Here is a 20,172-nt window from a genome sequence, read left to right as displayed (position 1 = left end):
TGTAATTTTATAAAGCGATTTTTAATTTTTTTTTATATTCCATATTTTCATTTTATTATCACATATAAAGTGATTTGTTATAATATAACAATATATATTATATTTAAATATTTTATTTTATTTTTTTTTTTAATTCATTATTATTCGTATTTTATTCGTTCTAAACCGCGTCCACACTAATAAAAATTTACGTTGTGTGTCAAATCTAATATTCGCCGCAAATATTTATACTGAAAATATTTTTAAAAACAAATTCTCGTTTATAACTTATAATCAAATATTTTCATTGTGCGCTGAGTGTTCGTCATCAATAATAATTCGCCATAATCATATTGTTTTCTGCTTTGATAGAAATGTTTCATTCAATAATACCTGGATTTTTTTTCTTCTTTATTTTGATTAAATTATGTATAATAATGTAAGTCACATATTTTATTTATTATTTTTTCATTATAACTAATTCATCAGACATAATCAGTTTATCATGCAGTTTAGTTACTATTTATGATTATTTTTGAAACAGAAAAATATAAATAACACGTAAATACGTCCACACTAGAATGTTGCGACGCAAAAAACCCATAGCTGACGAATCGCGTATGTGGCATGCGCCGAAAATATTTGTGTGCACTATTATGCGGTGAGCAGTGTTCACTGAACACGTCCACACACGCACACATTTAGTGCTGCACAAACAAATGTATGCCGAATACAATGCACAACGTACTACTAGTATTACTAGTGTGGATTCGGCTTAAAAGTTGATTACAAGGTATATGAGGTGTTTACGAACATTTTTACCAACAAATATTAAATTAACTCACTATATGAACAGCTGGTTAATGATTATTAATACAATATTATGAATCTTTAGAGTAATTTTGAAGATGTTGAAATATAAACAAAACAAATTTGTCCAATATTTCATTAGCCCATTTTTTATTTCAAGTTAAACGTTTTTCGGACTTCATCATTATATACTTAATAGTAATTTTTTATTTATATCTCCGTTTTTCGACTCTAATGTCGACGAAAATCAAAAAACAACATTAAACATGAATAGCTTTATCATTTTGACGATAATTATAAAAATAATATACATTAAAACCCGTTTAAGACAATCTTGTTTAACATTCCCCACTTATACGTTCAGTTTCACGATTTACTTGATTTTTACAACTTTCGTTTCCAGATAAGACACTTTCTGTGCAAATTATGTTAAATTATAGTTTTAAAAAATGTATCTTATTAATAATTAGTACAATAATATATACGAAACGTAAATATACGTTGTACGGTATAAATTTTAATGAATAATAATTACTCTTTATCGAAAATTTACAAAAGCAAACGAAAATAGATAATTGTCTAAAGTATATGAAGCAAAATATGAATATGTAATATGTAACAAAATATACGTATTGATAAATGTGAGACAAATATATTTTTTAAAGTAGCTTATGTTAATAATATAACTGCAATAATAATTCTCATTGTAAAGTAAACATTTTGTACGTCATTTGTATTTTCCGCTATTAAGCCTATTAACGATTTATTTTTATTTTTATTTTTAAGGTACGATCCTATGACACGTCTGATGAAGCGGTCCTTAGAAGACTATTTTAATTTGTAATCTGCTCCGTTTCCCGTGTCTGGTTGTACCACGCCTTCATACGGTCGTCGGTCGTTTACGGTATCTGCACGCGCTTGAGTGAACTGTTGTCGTGTCGACTGTTGTGATCACTAGTGGAACCGCTGCGTTATCCGATAAGCCGCGTACCTTCAAAGACTCAGTATGTGCAATTTAACAAAAAATATGGAAAATGGCCTCGATCTTATTTCTCATTCGTCGGGAGACGGTGTCCGCTGATAACCGATTGTCCGTCGTGTCCGTCTCAATGAGAAATTTATGATATACACTCGCGAAATGCACCATCGCACGTGAACGATTATTACGATTGTTACAAACCGCCAGTAACTAGAAACTTCATGTCAATCATTAATACGGGGTTTTTCGGTAAAAACCAACAAATACAACGCAATCAATATCATTAGGCCCGAGGCCCGATCAAATCACGTTCACAATGTTGACAACCACTCACGCACACACGGTGGTCAATGCATCAATACGTGCTTCATAATAACGCGCGTCATGTGTTATTTCACTAATTCGCGAGTACAATAATAAAGGTTGGAAGGAACGTCCCAATTATGTGTATTTTTTTTTAAAGTAAATCGCGACGTCTTTGTGGTCATATTATACTTTTCAACTTGTTCTTAATTTAATTTAGTCATTGTTAACGCGGTTAAAATTGAATTTCTGCTACATGTCTTCTACTTAAGGTAAGTTGTATTTTCTTTTTTATTATCTTATAATACTTTCTTTATCATACTCAATGATTTCACATCAGAATGGCCCTGATTAAGTCATCCCCACAGTATTTTTATTAAATAATTTCTTGTACAAAACATTTCTTATGTTATTGTTTGTTAGTTATTGTTTTAATAAACTCTAATATGATATTAAATGTTTTTATTATAAAAATACCTATATAAATAGTTTAGTTAGACATAGTAATAATAGCATAATTATAGTCATTTTAAATTAATTTTTTTAATGTTTAATAGAGAGAATTTACATTTTAATTATTTTGATTTATTCTTTTACAAAAAGTTATTAATTTCCCCAATCTATTCAAATCAATTCTAAATAATTTGCTCTAGGATTAATAAATATTGTTGATTAGTCTATCTATTCAATGATAATGATACCTATATTATTTTATACAGGGTGGGGCTTACAAATAAGCTAATTTATTACCAGGTTAAAAATAAATACAGTCCTCTTAAAATACAGTTCTCTAAAAATATATTAAAGATATTTATTATTATATGTATAAAAGTTATTATATTTTAGGTGTCTTTTCTTAGAGTTTTGTTTCAATTATCACGTAATGATTTTTGAAGAAATTATCAACATTTTTGTTAATATAAGAAACCTTTATAGTATATAATTAATCATTTTTAATTTAATTAATAGCATTAAAAGTAAATCTCATACTTATACTTCATGAATATTTAAAAATAAATAACGGGGTAATTTACAAGTAATACTTATTTGGTGTTGAGTTTGAATTATTAAAAATATTTAACATAATTTGAAAGTTAAATGTGACTACTTCTATGACTTAGATTTGACAGTGTCCAATATTCCTTTATGTATTCAGGTAATATTATTTTTATTATATTAGTCTTTTTTTAAATATAAAGATTTCATACTAAGGCCTTGTCATGTCTTAATTGTTTGGATTAACAGTCATTCAATGTATTAAGTTAATTTTTTATTTATTGTTAAATAAATAATTTAAATTTGAGTATATTGTTTATTATTTGTTGTTGTACCTAACAAAAATATATATATATATATATATATTCAAATTATTTTATTTCCTAATTGTATTGCGATGAAAACTGAATATTATTCTTAATCAAAAATCTGTTTTATACACAATTTAACCCTTATAAATTCAATAGTTTATTTGTAAATTTATGTCTATAAAGAGTAATTTTGTGGAGATAAAATAGTCCGTTGATTGATAAGCTATTAACTGAAATTTCTTGTTTGTTTCAGAAGTAAAATTATACATTGAGTTGGTATACCTATTTTCTAGTATGTCTTAATTTTATGTTCGAAATACAAATAATAAAAAAAATGAATGAAAATATAGATAAATTGTTCTCATTCATTTGAACCATTGGTTTCAAAAAATAATTCTAACAAAAGAGACATTTATAATCTTGTATTCAATTTTCAAGTAATTCTTTTATTTGCAATTTTGTAATCGTATACACTAAAAAAATATATTATGGTAAAACCAATAAATTTCTTGCTTTACTAAGAATCTTAAATAATACCTACTTCATATCCATTAAGATATTTTTAAAATCATATACTGAGTAATTTTTTAGCATGCTCACTCATTTTAATATTTAAATTATGCATTTATTAAAATTTTGAATCATGAAATATACATATATATATATTTCATAATTCAGATATAATTTAATATTGTATTGTTATTCTGAACTGCTTCAAGATAACTTGGATTTATTGTAAATGTTTATCATAAATCACATATTGTAAAAAAAAAAAAAAAATACATGAGTATGTTAATTATTTTACACATTTTATACACAACTGTATACAAAATTGATTAATTCTGAATGAAATGGTCCAATTTTTAAAGATTTATAAAAAAATTCCAGCTGAATAATTACATTAAATAAATGGTCTTCCTATTTGGAAAATAAAAATTGATATTTCTATAGGATACACCTTTAGATTTATATAAAATTATATTTTCCATAATTTAGAATTTGAAATTTGAATTTATCCATAGTTAAAGCATAAAAAAAAGGAATGAGTATGCATAAAAAATTTTGTTTTCTGTCCCTTACAAAATTTAAATATTTATAGGAAATAAATTTTTTGTTCAATTTATTTATTCTCAAGAGGTTACTAAAGTGGTCAGTTTTATTGAACATATTATTCCTTATTTGCTGAGAATATATTTTATGATTAACACATTTCCTCTTGTTACTTATACTAATTTTAAATTATTTTTCATTAATTTCCTAATTAAGTATGAGTAAAAATATCGTAAAATTAAAAAAAAAGTAGATTATTTATAAAAATAACTTTTTTTAATGTAAAAAACATTGCATACCTACATTTCCCTCAATCTTTAATTCTAATTGTATTCTGCATTCTGCTTAAATTTTACTAATTAATATTAATTGATAAAATATTAGACATTTAAATTAATTTTATTATTGTTAACATTTCTTTAAATATGTTTACAATTTTTAAACTCTATATTAATAATGTGCAATTTTTATAAATTTAAAGTTAAAAAAGTGTACCATTTGCTAAAACAATTCAAATTCTTATGGATATATAACTAAAGTTTTTACTTTATAATCTATCAAGATAATAGAATAACTAGATTTGATTAAAAATTGTCTTAGGTATAAAAAAAACTATAGTATAGTTATGAAATTAAAAATTGATTGAATTGAAAATCAAATATAGTATTTGAATATACAAATACTTGTGTACTTATTCAAATGTAGGATTTAAATTTTTAGTATTTCAAGTTAAATATAATAAATGAATATTTCTGTTTCAGATTCTAATGGTTTATTGTAAAGCTACAATAAAAATTACAAACATGATACGGAATACAGTAGTTGTAAGTAATTCATCAAAAGACATCCTTGTAGAAAATTAATATTACAATTTTCAACTGAATTAACTAAATACAAATATTATTTTAAATTTTTAAATATTTTTATTAAAAACAAAATAAATAAATAAATAAATAAACTGTTCATAAAATAGTTACTTATGAATGGGAATGAGTCATAGAAATGCTCCCTGCAGTGGATAGAAAATGCAATACATCTATAAAAGAAAAAACTTTTCGAAAGATAAAAGAAAAAAAGAAACACAAAATAAAACATAAAACATACAAAAAACATTGTGCACATACTTCAAATAGAAATTTAGTCCAATATTCAGACGTCAGTTCTGAAGAGCTAAGTAGTCCAGAGGCAGGTGAAATCCATAGTGATTTTGATGAGAAACATGGTATATTTCGTTTGAATCATAACAAAATAATTACTAATAATATACGTATCACTAGAGTAACTTCACCTCAAAATCTTTTAGTGGACTGTTCTCCTCTTAGTAATCATTGGGACCTGGATTCAATACTAGAAGATTCTCCAATGTCTACCAACTTAAGTTTAAATAATTGTATAGATATGACAGAAGTAGCACATTTAAAAAGCAAAAAAAGTAAAAAGTTGAATAAAAAGCCTAAAAGTCCTGGTTCAAAAAGGAGAAAAAAGAAGAAGGATTTAAAAATTAATATATTACCAGACTGTGATAATAGTTATAATAAGTATTCTAAGCAATCGAATTTGGAACTTTCCAAACATAATGGTGATTTTAACGAATCCATTAACAAAAAAAAAACTGTTGAGGAGTCACATACTCCACCTTTAACAAAACCAGCTCAAATCAGAATTTCCAAAGTTGAAGTGACCCACAAAGAGGAAGAAAAACACTCCAAACATCTTAAAAAAGAAGATAAAAGGTAACAAATGATGACCGGCTATTGTTAACAAAATAACATTGGTTTCAGTATAATATTTTATAAGCCTGTATATTTTTAAGGTTTATCAAAGTATTTATTATGTTTTAACACAACATTTATTAAATATCTAATTTTATACTAATATTTTTAAGTTGGACGAAGAGCCCGCCATTATTAAATATAGCAATAAGAAAAGAATACAGTCGAACTCCTGAACCAGCAGATAGTCGATATAATTATTGTTCTCGAAGTGTTTTGAAACTAAATAGTCGGTCTGTATTCTAAGTATTGTAATTAGTTATAATTATTTTAATATAACTTGATTTGCAGTGATTCTAAAAAACGTATGGACGAATATGATAGATATGACACTGATGGACTGAAATCCTCAAGAACTCGTGAGAAGTATGAGAGGAGTAGAGTACGAAGAAATAAATCTGACAAAGAAAGATCACCAGTTCATAGTCACAGGTATATTATTTATAAATATTTTATTCATTTTGCAAGTAATATCTATTATATTTAAACCACAATTAACTTAATGATCATGCATTTTGTATACAAATCTTGAATATTAGTCTATTCATGAATATTTTCAATTAATGTATGTCATTTTTATTATTATTAATATACTTATCTTTATTTATAAAAATGAGTACTTGGGATCGGTTTGTCTGATATTTTAATATCAACAATAAATTATACTATCACTCAATTAATTAATAATATTAATTGTTATTATTTATTCAAGTAATCTTAAGCTATTAGGAAAATTATATGAATCAAATTGTGTAATTTTAATATTTTAATAACTTATATGTACATTCAGAATTCTTATCTGGATAAGAGAAAGGCTACAATTAATAAAATAACTCAATATTTTATGGATTCAATTAGTTATAGTACTTTCAAATTGTAATTTGTTGCCCAGGGGCAGATCTAGATTCAGGGGGCCAGATGATCCACATTTAATATTTGTTGACAAAATTGGCCTCTTGGAAATTTTTTTCTCTTTTTAGACCTTGATTTGGACTCTTGGATAGTTGGCCCATTGGAGTTACTTGAAAAATGAATGCCTTATATATTCAAAATTTAAAATTTTTCAATTCATAATTTATATTTTAAATTATAATATCGTTTTAGTAGAAAGTTAAGTAAATCATATTTTGTTCCGTACATTTGTTGCACTGATAAAATTAGATTATATTTATTAATCGTAAATAAGTCATTATTGGTAGTATCACTAATTTTAAAATGTAATATAAATATACTTATACATTTTTATGAGCATATTATGTTTTTTTTTTTTTTTACAAGGTATAAATTTCTAATTCAGTTTCTTATAAATGACCTCTTAAAATGGTTTGATCCACAGTTCCTCGATTCTGGATCTGCCCCTGTCGTTGCCCAATGATTTATAAAAAAAATATACAAATTTATAGTCTATATTATTTTATTGTTATACTTTAAATTATGATTATATTTTTGAGTTAGTTGTAATTATGTTATATATAAAGCTCTTGCAAACTTTTTAAGGGGTTCAGTATAAGAAATTATATTAGTGTTTACTTGCAAACCATATATCTGTGTGCATTGTAAATTATCATTAGTGTTGATGCAAAATTTCAAGTTCAAATACTTATTTTTAAAAATTGTGGTACCAAATTGTTCACACAAATGAGTACAATTTATAAGGACCGTTGTATTGAAATTTCTAACTTTTTCAGCTAATAAACATTTTATTATTGACATTTTATATTAAAAAAAAATTAAGAAAACTATTAAACTAATAATTGTGAATTTAGAAAAAACAAGCATTTTCTGTAGATGTTTGGTGGGAATAAGGAAAATATGATTAAGTCAGATTTATGAGTAAAATATTTAAATTATAAATTAAACTTCTATTTCATATTGTGACACCTCAAAAAAAGTAATGTACAATCGACTATCGAGAAATCGTAGTAGCTATATTATTGATGTTTTAAAGTTGATCGGACGTTATTTGTAACGTTCCATATCATCATGTTATTATTATTATCTATTATATTACGAATAATATTCATATTTCATATCAATCAGCCGTTTCGCGTGTTCAAGACAAACCATTTTTTTTTCCTATGTAGAATTTGTAAGAATCTCAGAAAAATTTGGAGGGGAGTTTACAACCCCCAAACCCCACCCGTAGTTGCGCCACTGCTTGCGCTAACCGTAAAACGCGACGCTCGTCTTAACTTTTTTTAAAATATTTTAATACTTTTGGATATTCATTTTACAACCACTCGTGCAGGTTTGATATCACAATAATTATTCGATTTATTATAAGTAAGCTTAGGGAATTCTAGAATTTGCATATTTTTTGATTATTGTTAAATATAGCAGAGTGTGAAATAAATTCGTTTCTCGGTGCTATGATATCAGATCTAAAATTTGAATGTGCATATTTTTGCATATTAGATAGATTTTTTAGGAGAGTGCATATTTTAACATTTTTATGTTTATTTTGGATATTTTGACAAATTTCTCAATTTTGTTATTTTAAATTAAAAACTTTATATATATGTATATACGTCGAATCATACGTAAAACGTCGTACGCGATAATTTGTAACATTGTGTAATGCCGAAAGTACAATCTACGAATAGTCGATTACAAAGTTTAGTTTCGGAGTTTAAAAATATTTTAATAAATCAGATGGACACGTTTTATTTTGTGTACTATGTGGTTTTTTTTTTATGCATTTAAATGCATATTTTAATCATTTTAGAAGCATATTTATATTCAAATTTGTGTATTTTTAGAGCTATAAGTCCCTAAGCCTAATTAATTAAATTCAATTAAATTAATTAAATTAAATTGAAACCGCTGTACCATATCTAAACAATTTTTATCAGTGACTGTCGCGCGTAATCGACGCCTCGTTTCGGCGAAAATGGGAGAAATTGGCCTCGAGTATGCGCGAGAGCGATATGTTGATATGCGATATGTCTTTTTTGAAACGGAGTTTAGTCACCGGGATCCAAAATATCCGTATATTTGGTTGCCGTATTTTAACATAGCATGAGCTAGCTATCTACACATATGTGTGTTTAATCTATGCCGCGAACAGTTCAGAAAGTATGTTTTTTTTTTGCTAAAAGTATGTACTTTTTGTCAATTCTACCGATCAACCTATTAAGTTATTAATGCGACAAGATTTTTAAAAATTTATTTAAATTCATTATTTTGTCTACATGGGATCAATCTGACCATATTTCAAGTTTTCTAATTTTAATTTAGAACAATCAAAATTTAAAATTTCTTAATTTTAAAAATATTCAAACCAAATTTGTAGGTTTTTGGCACCAAAATTTGAAAAATTAGACTAATCGATCTCTAGTACACGTATTTAAAAATTTAAAACAATTTCCAAAAGTCTTATCTCATTATTCTGTCGATCGGTATGATTGAAAAAAGATAGGTATGTTTTGATTGAAATAATTGACTGTTTGCTTGGGCCTTAATGAAAATCTTGAAAACTTATTTGCAAATATTTAATTTTTTTTTCTCGTATATTTTATTTTGTTGTATATAAAATATAAATATTGAGCACGGCATGGCAGAGTGGTTGATGGATCTTTCATTAATCAAGTCACTTGCCTGATCACTAGTACTATATATAGTATCCATTAGATTTAATTATTTAACGTGCCATGCTTTTACGTGCATCCAACATGCCCTTAACTTGTAAATGAGTATACAATACTGATCAACAGAAAAATAATATTACCTATCTATAGTTATATAATTTATATTATTAATATTATAGTTGAAAGTATTAAAACATTAAATATTTGATTTCAGATTATCAAGAAGTCCTATTCGAGATCGTCGACAATATGAACATGTGAGGAGAACTTCCAAGGGATATTCTCGGTCTCGATCACGTTCTCATTCTCATTCACATTCTCCTCATTTGCCGAGGCATGACCATGTATATCACTCACCAAAACGTGGACAAAAATCTCCGCCACGTACTACATCGAAAACCTCGAAGCACACGTCTCATGTATCACGTGTAGTATCACCTCATAACCCTCGTTCTTCTAAAAAATCAAGTCATACTAGGCCCAAATATTCACGATCTCCTTCAAAAAATATTCATAATCATAGTAGATCTTCTTCCCCAGTAAAGGATGCAAGAGCTAACAAAAAACATTCTGATAGCGATTCTCCTGAAGGTTATTCTTCAGTTTCTAAAAAAAAGAAAGAAACCAAAAGTCCAGCTAAACAATTTAATCCTAAAGTAAAACTTAGTGAAACAAGTCTCTTTGCCGAATTAGTTAAAGATCGACAGATGCGAGAATTGGCTATGAAATGTTTAACCCAAGTAAATACCAAGACTATTAATGAAAATGAAGTAGTTGAAATACATGATGATTCTGATAATGAACAAAATAATACTAATATAAAGGATTCGAATATAAAGGATTCAAATTTAAAATTATTAAATAATATCTGTGATGATATTGATTCTTGTAGAACAGTTGAAACTTACAACAAAAGAACTCAAAATTCTGTATCTGAATTTGAAACATCTAATATAAAATCAGTCACATCATCAATATTAGACTTAGCACCTACAATATCAGTAGAAAATCAAAGCCCATCTGTATCTAAAGAAGAATTTTTAATAAACGGAGTAGACAATTTTTTAGAACCTATTCCTACATTAACATCAATAATAACATCACCAGATAAAAAAATGCCAGAAGTAATTGAAAATAAAGATTCGATCTCTAAAATGCCACTACCAATGCCCCCTGTTTATCCTATACATGATGAATTATCTCCAGATTCCGAGTATAAGAGTTCGAGAAAAAGCATAAAAGATTTACCCTTACCACCAGGTAAGTTTGTTTATATTTATAGTATTACTTAAATTTATAATTAATGTCTTTATATCATTTCTTATGAGTTTTGGAATGTGAACATTAAGCTTTCCTGCTCATTCATCATTTATTGCATTTCATCAGATTGAGCAATTCCTATGTGCAAGTTAATTTTTCTTTTCATTTTTTTGTTTACCATTAGCAAGATGACATAAGAATGGTAGAACATATTCAATTATTAATTTTATTTCTAAAGAAAAACAGTTTAATTATTGAAATATATTAAATTAATATTATTAAATAAAGATAACCAGTTGGAGTTGGTGTGCATTAGGGGTCGGCTCTAAGTCCTTATTTATTCTCTGTAATAATGGATGAAAATATGAAAGACTAACAAAGGCGAGATACCATGGTATATGATGTTTGCTGATGATATGATTTTGGTAGGAGAAAATCTAGAAGATATAAATAATAGGTTGGATGAGTGGAGGTTAGCTCTTAAAGGAGAAAAGGATTAAGAATTAGTAAAAATAAAACAAAGTATATAGAGCATGACTTTGGAGGAAGATACCAAGAAGTTAAGGGTATGAGGAGACCAATAACAATGAGTGGTGTCATGATAGGTGAAGTTGAGAACTTTAAACATTAAGGATCATTTATACAAAAGGATGAGGGCTTTAATATGGATGTAAAACATAGGATTAAGTATGGTTGGATGAAATTGTGAGAAACGTTAGGTGTTATTTGTGATGAGAGAATTTCATTGAAGCTGAAAGGTAAATTTTACTTGAGTGCAGTGAGACCAACTATGCTAAATGATTCGAAGTTTTGGGTGGTTGACAGGAGAATAGAACAGAGTATGAGTATTGCTGAGATGGATGAGCGGAGTGGCAAGAGAAGATAGAATAATACAAGAGGTAATATTGATGTAGCGTCTATGGTTGACAAGATGAGATAAAATAGACTGAGATGATTTGGGCATATGATAAGATGAGAAAAAACGAAATCAGTAGGAGTTGTTTAGAAAATTAACGTTGAAGGGAAAAGAGGAAGAGGAAACCAAAAAAGATATGGTTGGATACAATTGAGAATGATATGAGTGGGTGATATGTGTGCGTAAAGGATGCAAAAAATTGAGATGAATTGAGGTTTAGGACAAGGTTAGCTAGCCAAAAATAGTTGGGTGAAAGACGAATGAGATAAGAAAAAGAAAGATAACCAGTTTACTATTTGAATTATTTAAATTCAAACACAAACTTACTTTAAGTATTTCTTTAAATGAAAATGATAAAAATAATATTAAGCTTCATACTTACATCAAAGAACATAAATATAATTTTAAAAATTGCGTGATCGTTGTTAATTTTAGTTAGGTATATGAATTTAAATAAATTTTTTATCAATAATATAATGACAATTACAAAGTAAAATAAATGTACATATTTTATGTAACAGTTTTTAATTTAATTTTGCTAACATAATTAAAAATATTATTATATAGTTCATGAGTTCTCATATTTTTGAAGTCTATGCCTTCCCCGTCGTTATACTATTATATTAGATCATTCTTTCCTTACCATTACAAAATTAAAGTACAATTATAATTTTAATGAAATTTTTTTTTAAACAAAGTGTATTATAATAGTTAAGTAGCTTTTTAAATATATAGGTGAATATTACGTAATACACATATTTCACATAACATAACAAAAAAAATATGTTTTTATTTCAAATAATTAAAACCTTTATATATTAAGTATATAAATTTATAAACTATGCATTACATTTTTTCCCTAAGTTATATTATATATTAATTCACAAATATTTAAGTAATCATATTTTCTATTTTTATTTCTTTTAAAAATTAAACTATTAGAATTTTAAATTTAACATGAAACATAAGATTATCAATCAATTAAATAAATAATGTAATTATCAAAAACAACATTACCTATTATAATAGATATGTTTATATTTAAATTATAATATATTTTTAAAAATTTGTTACACGTTTTCATATTTAAAATTTTCGTTTTCAACAACACAAATCCATTTAACTTTATGTAGAACTAGGATTGCCTCAAGAGAGTGATTAAAAATGTGTTGATGCGTCTTGAGATTATATTTTTCCTCTCATGTATTAACAATATGTATTATTAATTACATGACTCATGATACTTTTGTGAAAAATATTATGAGTACAACATTTCTAGGAAGTTGACATTAGGTTTTCTGAGGTAAAACAATAAAAATAAATCTATAAATTGCTACTTAGTAACTCACAGTCCTAAAGATTTTTGTCTTCATTGATATTATTATTTCAATGTCAGGTGTTTAAATCCATCACAGATTATATAACTCATGTTGAACAATGCTCCTACGTTAATTTAAACGAAATTTTTTTCAATTTAATAGTGGTTTGTTTTTGCTTACATTGAATCACGAATTTCGATATCGAGGACTAGACATGATATGGTTCCGATATGGTGTTTATGAGTGTGTATAATTAATATAACAGCTTACGTGCTAATATACTTATTTAATTTATTCTGCGGTAGATGCTATAAGGTGATAATGTTGATATGATTGAATCTCCCCGTTCATACAATGTATATAACATGATAAAATGTTCATTTCTAGTCCTCATAATCATAGCTAGTGCATTAATTTCCCGATTTAATTTAATGTCATATGAGTCTATATGTATGTTTATTGTATTATATTATTTTTATACCGTTTTATTGTTATATTTTTTAAATTAAAAAAAAAAATAGTATTTGTAGTTTTATTTATAAAATAATAATTCAAATGTTTTGGATTTTTAGGATCTGTTTCAGATTCAGTAAATACTGATGATAAAAAACTTTCTTTAGCAGAAATAGTTATGCATCCTTTGCCTGATTTTCAACAAAATGCTATTAAAAGATCTATCATGTTAGGCTTGGGATCAGGATTCCAACAAAGCTTTTCATTTACTTCCAATACAGAACGACTCACTCGCCCTACAGATCCCAATATTAAGATTAAGCGACCTAGAGTAATTCATCGAAGACGGGGTGCAAAATCTGCTGCAGCTAGTCCTATTGATTGGGGAGAGCAATGTGTTGATATGTTTGAAGTAATCAATCAAATAGGTGAAGGAACATATGGTCAAGTATATAAAGCAAAAGATAAAACTACAGGTATGCATTTTAGAAATATTTAGTAAATTAAATAAAATTTATATCCAACACAGAATAGATATATTTTAAGGTTTTTACCTATATATAATAATTGACCAACAATAAATGTATAATAATACACATTTCATTAAAAATTCGTACTTAGATATGTGTATATAATGTGCATATTGTGATATTTTATATAGCATGAACATCCAAGTTCTACTTATATAATGATTTATTTATATTGTATTAATAGGCACATTTGTAGCACTGAAAAAGGTTCGCCTTGAAAATGAAAAAGAAGGTTTTCCAATTACTGCTGTTCGAGAAATAAAAATTTTACGACAATTAAATCATAAAAATATTGTTAATCTCAGAGAAATTGTTACTGATAAACAAGATGCTCTCGATTTTAAAAAAGTAAATTATTATACATTTATTTTTTATTTCAAATTTTATGATTTTATTTTTTTATAATGTATTATTGATATATAGGATAGAGGGTCATTTTATTTAGTTTTCGAGTATATGGATCACGATCTTATGGGACTGTTAGAATCTGGAATGGTAGATTTTAACGAGATGCATAATGCTAGTATTATGCGACAGTTGTTGGAAGGTTTAAATTATTGTCACCGTCGAAATTTCCTTCATAGAGATATCAAATGTAGTAACATCCTGATGAATAACAAGTAATGTGATAATTAAAAACAAATTATTTTACTTAATTTAATTGCTTGTATGATAGATTAAAATGAATTAACTTTTAGATCGTAAAATACTATGATAAAATAAATACAGTACACTCTCCGTCATCCAACACATTTCAGACCACGTTACTGTCGGATTATCGAAAACGATAGATTAACGGGGGTTCACATAAAAAACAATTTCGTTGTTGCGATATTTTAATGTAATTCGTAATAAAACACTATATCTAACTGGTTACACATTGAACACACTGATTAACACCGGATTGCCGAGATTGTACTGTAAATATTTTTAAATAAAATAATATGATTACATTTTTAGAATTTAAACTAAATGTAATGTAGTAAGTATCAGTTTCAATCAACCGTTTTAATTATTTCGTTTGTAAAAAGCTATTACTTATCAAAAATATTTCATTTTTTTAAATTGCAGAGGTGAAGTGAAGTTAGCTGATTTTGGTTTAGCTAGATTATATAACGCTCAAGATAGACAGAGACCATATACCAATAAGGTGATTACACTATGGTATAGGCCACCTGAATTATTACTTGGTGAAGAGAGGTATGGTACATCGATAGATGTTTGGTCTTGTGGATGTATTTTGGGTGAATTGTTCTTAAAAAAGCCTTTATTTCAGGTAATATATATCTAATAATATATTATGTAATTAGTATTACCCAGTTTTATACTTAGTATCATTTTAAAATAATATTTTGTTATAGGCTAATGAAGAAATGATGCAATTGGAAACTATATCTCGTTTATGCGGAAGCCCAACACCAGCTGTATGGCCTACTGTTATTAACTTACCTTTCTGGCATTCATTAAAAGCCAAAAAAGTTCATCGTCGTCGTATACGTGAAGAATTTACATTTATGAATGATAGTGCTTTGGACCTTTTAGATCATATGTTAGAATTAGATCCTAGCAAACGAATTACTGCTGACAAAGCTCTTAAATGCAATTGGTTGAAAAATGTTCAACCTGATAAGTTAGTACAGAAGTGATAATATTTATTAAACAAATTTACAGATATTTTATTTACCATTTGTTTCCAGTTTAATATTTCTGATTATAGATAATTTATTTAAGCTGATAATACGAAGTTTGACAATTAAGCATTAAGACTGAGGCGATAAAATTCTATATTTAAATATTATTCAATTACAAAATGATCCCCTTAAAAGTAGTTTCCTTTTGTACTAAAAAGGCGACTCCAGTGATTTTTCCATGCATTTTAGCAATTTTCTAAATTTTCAACCGGCATGTATATCATCCTCACACAGCCGTTTGGATATCCTCAATCGTCTTAAAATGCGTCCCTTTCACAATACTTTTGACTTTGAGAAACAAAAAGAATTCGCATGGGGATAGATCTGGTAAATAGAGCGTTTGCGGTAACACTGGAATCTCTTTAGAGATCAAAAACTACGTGACACTGAAGACAGTGTGGTAAGGCGTGTTGTCGTGGTGGATAATCCAATTTCTCGCGATATCTGGACGCATTCTGTCGACCCTTTTTCGAAGTCTTTACAATACAGCACAGTAGAAGACCTCATTAACAGTCTGTCCAGGTAAAATGAACTCCTATGAACCACCCCATGGCTATCGAAGAAGCAAATAATCATGGTCTTCACTTTTGATTTGCTCAATCTTGAGGAGGGGTGCCACTTTATTATGTACAAATGGTCAATGCTGCAGTATTATCACAAGCGTGGAAAAAAAATCAGTCTCATTACTTAATTTTCAGACTTCGTATTTAATATCCTATAATATTATAATAAATATAACTTACTTTATGTAGTTAGTTAATTATTAACATTGAATAAAGTAAATAAAAGTAGTATAGTATTTGTATGGGATGCCTTAAACCTCATAGTATTTGTTTGGCAACATTTGACAACAGTAAATATCCTATATATCCTACAATCCTTATAGCATATGGCACCTGGCATGTTACTATAGTAATAATTTTGCGCTTAGATGTACACCATTGAAGGGTCTAAGTCATGTTCTTTGTTATTCTAGTCCAACGCCAAATAAAATTTCACAGATAGTTGTTATGTTTTATGTATAACTAATGCTTTTACTCTTAAAATATAAAATTTTTATATTCCTCTTAATTTATATATAAGTATAAATATTATTATTATTTATTATATTTTATCAAGCAATATGTTTACAATTATTTTTGCAGAATGGATGTTACAGCATTACCAACATGGCAAGATTGTCATGAGCTTTGGAGCAAAAAAAGAAAACGAGATCAAAGGAGAGAAAACCAACCTAGAACTAATGAAACTGGCGAACCATTAATTGCCATGGGGTAGGTTAATATTTGAAGTTTTATTTTATTTTATATATATATAGTATACTTATTATTTTTGTTCTTAAGATATCCTACTGATCTACAAAATAATTCAGTTGATGGTGTAAGGTCAAATAATGAAACTAATACCAATGAGGCTGAAAGTGATACTGCAACAGCACATAATAGTTTAATGAAATCAGATAATAATTTTGAAAAGTCTAGTCACAATATAGAAATAGATGAGGTATGTATTGGTATTAAACTATTAAAAAATTAGTTTTTTTTTCATTTTTTTGATTCTACAAATATATTCAAAAATATTTATAACCATTTATTTTTTGTTAAATATCTTTAAATAATTTATTTTTATTTGAAAAATAATAAATAGAATAAATATTGAACAGTATTTAATTCACATATTTGTTCTTATTAAATAATAAAATAATTCTAGGTACAGATGTTTTCAAGTTAGAGAGACTAAATAGTGATATCATCAGAAAATCATATATACATTTAAAGCTGATTAAGTTTTACGAGTTTGAACGGGCCATTGTTATTAATTTAACTCGATAATCAATTTTATATTTTCTTGTTTAAGATTGATTTATAAGACATTTAAGGGAAGTTTTATTTAGTATTTTCATCAATATAATATTATTAACATTTGATAAAATTATTCAAATTCAATTTTTATTCATATATTGTATTATAACATCTATTAACTATTTAAATAAATATTAAATTTGATTAAAAGTGTTGTCTTTAACATTAAAATGTATAAGGCACGCAAGTACTAATATCTGATACTAATATTTTAGTAATGGAAGCAATTCTTGCAATATAAAATCTATGTTGACAATACAGATTTAAATTTACATTGATTTAAATACAGTGTACATTTATACTGTGTCTCACAACTGTAAACCTTGGTTGAATCAATTTGTAGTTGTTTTCAAATGCATGTACTAATATCTAACATTAATTATTGAATGTTGGAAGCAATTCATGCAAAAAATGATCTAGTTTTTTGAAAAAATTTAATTTTATATTGTGTAAAATTATAATTTATCTCAACCTACAATGAAATTATAATTAATTTTATATAAAAAAAAAATATATGAAGTACAAATTAAATTATTTTTATATTTTTATTTTGTAGGTGTCTAGTACAACAGTTGATATAATTGATGATATGAATTTGACTCCACCAATCAATCAATTTAATCCATGCTTAAATACTTTTCTTCCAAAAACTGGACGGTTTTAGATATAATGCTTCTAAAAAAGGTGGTTTTTTTATTAAGCCTCGCTATTTTCTCTCAACTCGGTTTTTATTTTATGTATATACATATATATATCTGTGTGTGTATATATACATGTATACAAAATCTATACATGTTAAATAATTTTATACTTCGGTATTACTTAATTTGTACAAGGAACTATATGATTATTATATATATTTTTTTCACATGTATTTTGAACACTTTTATGATTTAGTTTTGTTTTATATTTATTTATTTTTTTTTCGTTGTGTAAACTTTTTAATACTTATTTCTATACATTTCTAAAAAAAAATATGATATTTTTTTGTTGAAATGTATTTTTTGCCTGTACAAGTTGATAATTCATGAACAAAAAAAAACATTTAATAAGTAGAATTTGTATTAAAAAAAAATTTTTAAATAAAAGTACTTATTGGAGAAAGAGAAATGATACATGTACAAAATTAAACATTAAAATTTCCTACCACCAAATTAATGTATAACGGGTTCGTACATTGTTCACAAATAACAGGTAACTAATTTATGCCAAAGTAAATGTTAATTCAATTATTTTCCTAACATCGTGAAAATAACACCTCTAATTAGATTTATATTTTTATTAGAATAAGTTTTAAATGTCTGTGTTAATTGCTTTCCAATTATTTATCTATTTGAAATGTATTGTTTTACTGTGTTATTATTAGATACTTAATAAATGTATAGCAATCGTTCATCAGGGTACTAATGATATTGAACTTGCTGTTACTTCTTTCACACTATTTTCAAAAAGCTAGCTAAGTTTCTGTATGGTAGATTTAAGTAGTTATATTTTTAATTATATTATTATATAACGGTTTAAAACTTTTAAGTACTCAAATTTGTATTAAATTAATTTATAGATCTTTGAATACCAATTTATAATTTGTAGTATATTACAAACATATAAACACAGTATATTGTATTCAATCGTTAAAATATTTTTTAAACAAACATTTATAATATATACTTGTCAAGTAATACAGTAATTATTAATACAAACAAAGAAACTATTACTAAAAGGACTTTTGAAAATTTTTTAACTATTTTGCGAACAATTAGTTCAACTTTACACTTGATCTACGTTGTTATATATGTATATTATTTATTTTTTATTATAATATTAAAAATATGTAAAACAAAATTGTATTTTTATTTACATCTGTTGAAGTATTATGTTTAGTGCACAATAGTTGAATATTATGTGATATTAATAAGTAATTTCACATATAATAGGTATGTAGATTTTTTGTTTACTGATTAGCAGTACTTGAATTAATTTACTTACAATAACCTAAACCATAGGCGTGTCTGTGGGGGAGGCAGGGTGGGCATAGGCCTCCTCAGCGACGTTCTTGGCCTCTTGGCTTATGATGGTGAAACCACGGATATATACATAGATTATATTATATATTTAGTATCTATATCCGTGGCTGAAACAGTAGGTAATTTTAGGTAGAACGTAAATTTAAATTTTAAATATATTGAATTTTATTATTTGTAATATTTTAACAAATTATTTGTTTAACCAAACTGGTAAATAACTGTTTATTGTGTAATAACTGTAATAAGACGTTTATAGAAGATTGATGTATAGTTGATAAAATATTTATAAAAAATAACTATAGTTATAAGTAGCAAATTAATTAATAGGCC

At 26.2% G+C, this 20,172-nt stretch overlaps 1 protein-coding gene across 4 annotated transcripts; it reads left to right on the top strand.

The window, feature by feature from the left end:
* The first annotated feature begins 1,805 nt into the window (after nucleotides 1-1,805).
* Nucleotides 1,806-18,706, top strand: LOC112686727 (cyclin-dependent kinase 12-like). 4 transcript variants are annotated; one of them, XM_025560967.1, is made up of 14 exons: nucleotides 1,806-2,343; nucleotides 5,190-5,252; nucleotides 5,402-6,161; nucleotides 6,314-6,433; nucleotides 6,492-6,632; nucleotides 10,002-11,047; nucleotides 13,855-14,211; nucleotides 14,450-14,613; nucleotides 14,689-14,885; nucleotides 15,337-15,541; nucleotides 15,627-15,895; nucleotides 17,102-17,230; nucleotides 17,300-17,459; nucleotides 17,667-17,835. In XM_025560967.1, exons 3-14 carry the CDS (start codon nucleotides 5,431-5,433, stop codon nucleotides 17,685-17,687), a joined length of 3,540 nt encoding a protein of 1,179 aa, XP_025416752.1. In that variant the 5' UTR covers nucleotides 1,806-2,343; nucleotides 5,190-5,252; nucleotides 5,402-5,430; the 3' UTR covers nucleotides 17,688-17,835. The 4 variants fall into 4 exon arrangements, with proteins under 4 accessions (XP_025416752.1, XP_025415276.1, XP_025417488.1 ...); XM_025559491.1 differs by lacking the exon at nucleotides 17,667-17,835 and adding an exon at nucleotides 18,375-18,706 and having other exon boundaries at nucleotides 1,807-2,343; XM_025561703.1 differs by lacking the exons at nucleotides 5,402-6,161; nucleotides 17,667-17,835 and adding an exon at nucleotides 18,375-18,703 and having other exon boundaries at nucleotides 1,816-2,343.
* The last annotated feature ends 1,466 nt before the right edge of the window (nucleotides 18,707-20,172 follow it).

The sequence above is a fragment of the Sipha flava genome, unplaced genomic scaffold (assembly GCF_003268045.1).
Source record: "Sipha flava isolate LNK unplaced genomic scaffold, YSA_version1 0_pilon_pilon, whole genome shotgun sequence".
Classification (NCBI taxonomy): Eukaryota; Metazoa; Arthropoda; class Insecta; order Hemiptera; family Aphididae; genus Sipha; species Sipha flava.
This window is presented reverse-complemented; position numbering and strand designations above follow the sequence as displayed.

Excerpts from the sequence above, each read along its gene's own strand:
- LOC112686727 (XM_025559491.1), top strand. The coding sequence starts at position 5,431 with ATGCTCCCTGCAGTGGATAGAAAATGCAATACATCTATAAAAGAAAAA. Across the intron at positions 14,212-14,449 it reads AGCAAAAGATAAAACTACAG|GCACATTTGTAGCACTGAAA; the intron begins GTATGCATTTTA and ends TTGTATTAATAG. Across the intron at positions 17,231-17,299 it reads GAACCATTAATTGCCATGGG|ATATCCTACTGATCTACAAA; the intron begins GTAGGTTAATAT and ends TTTGTTCTTAAG.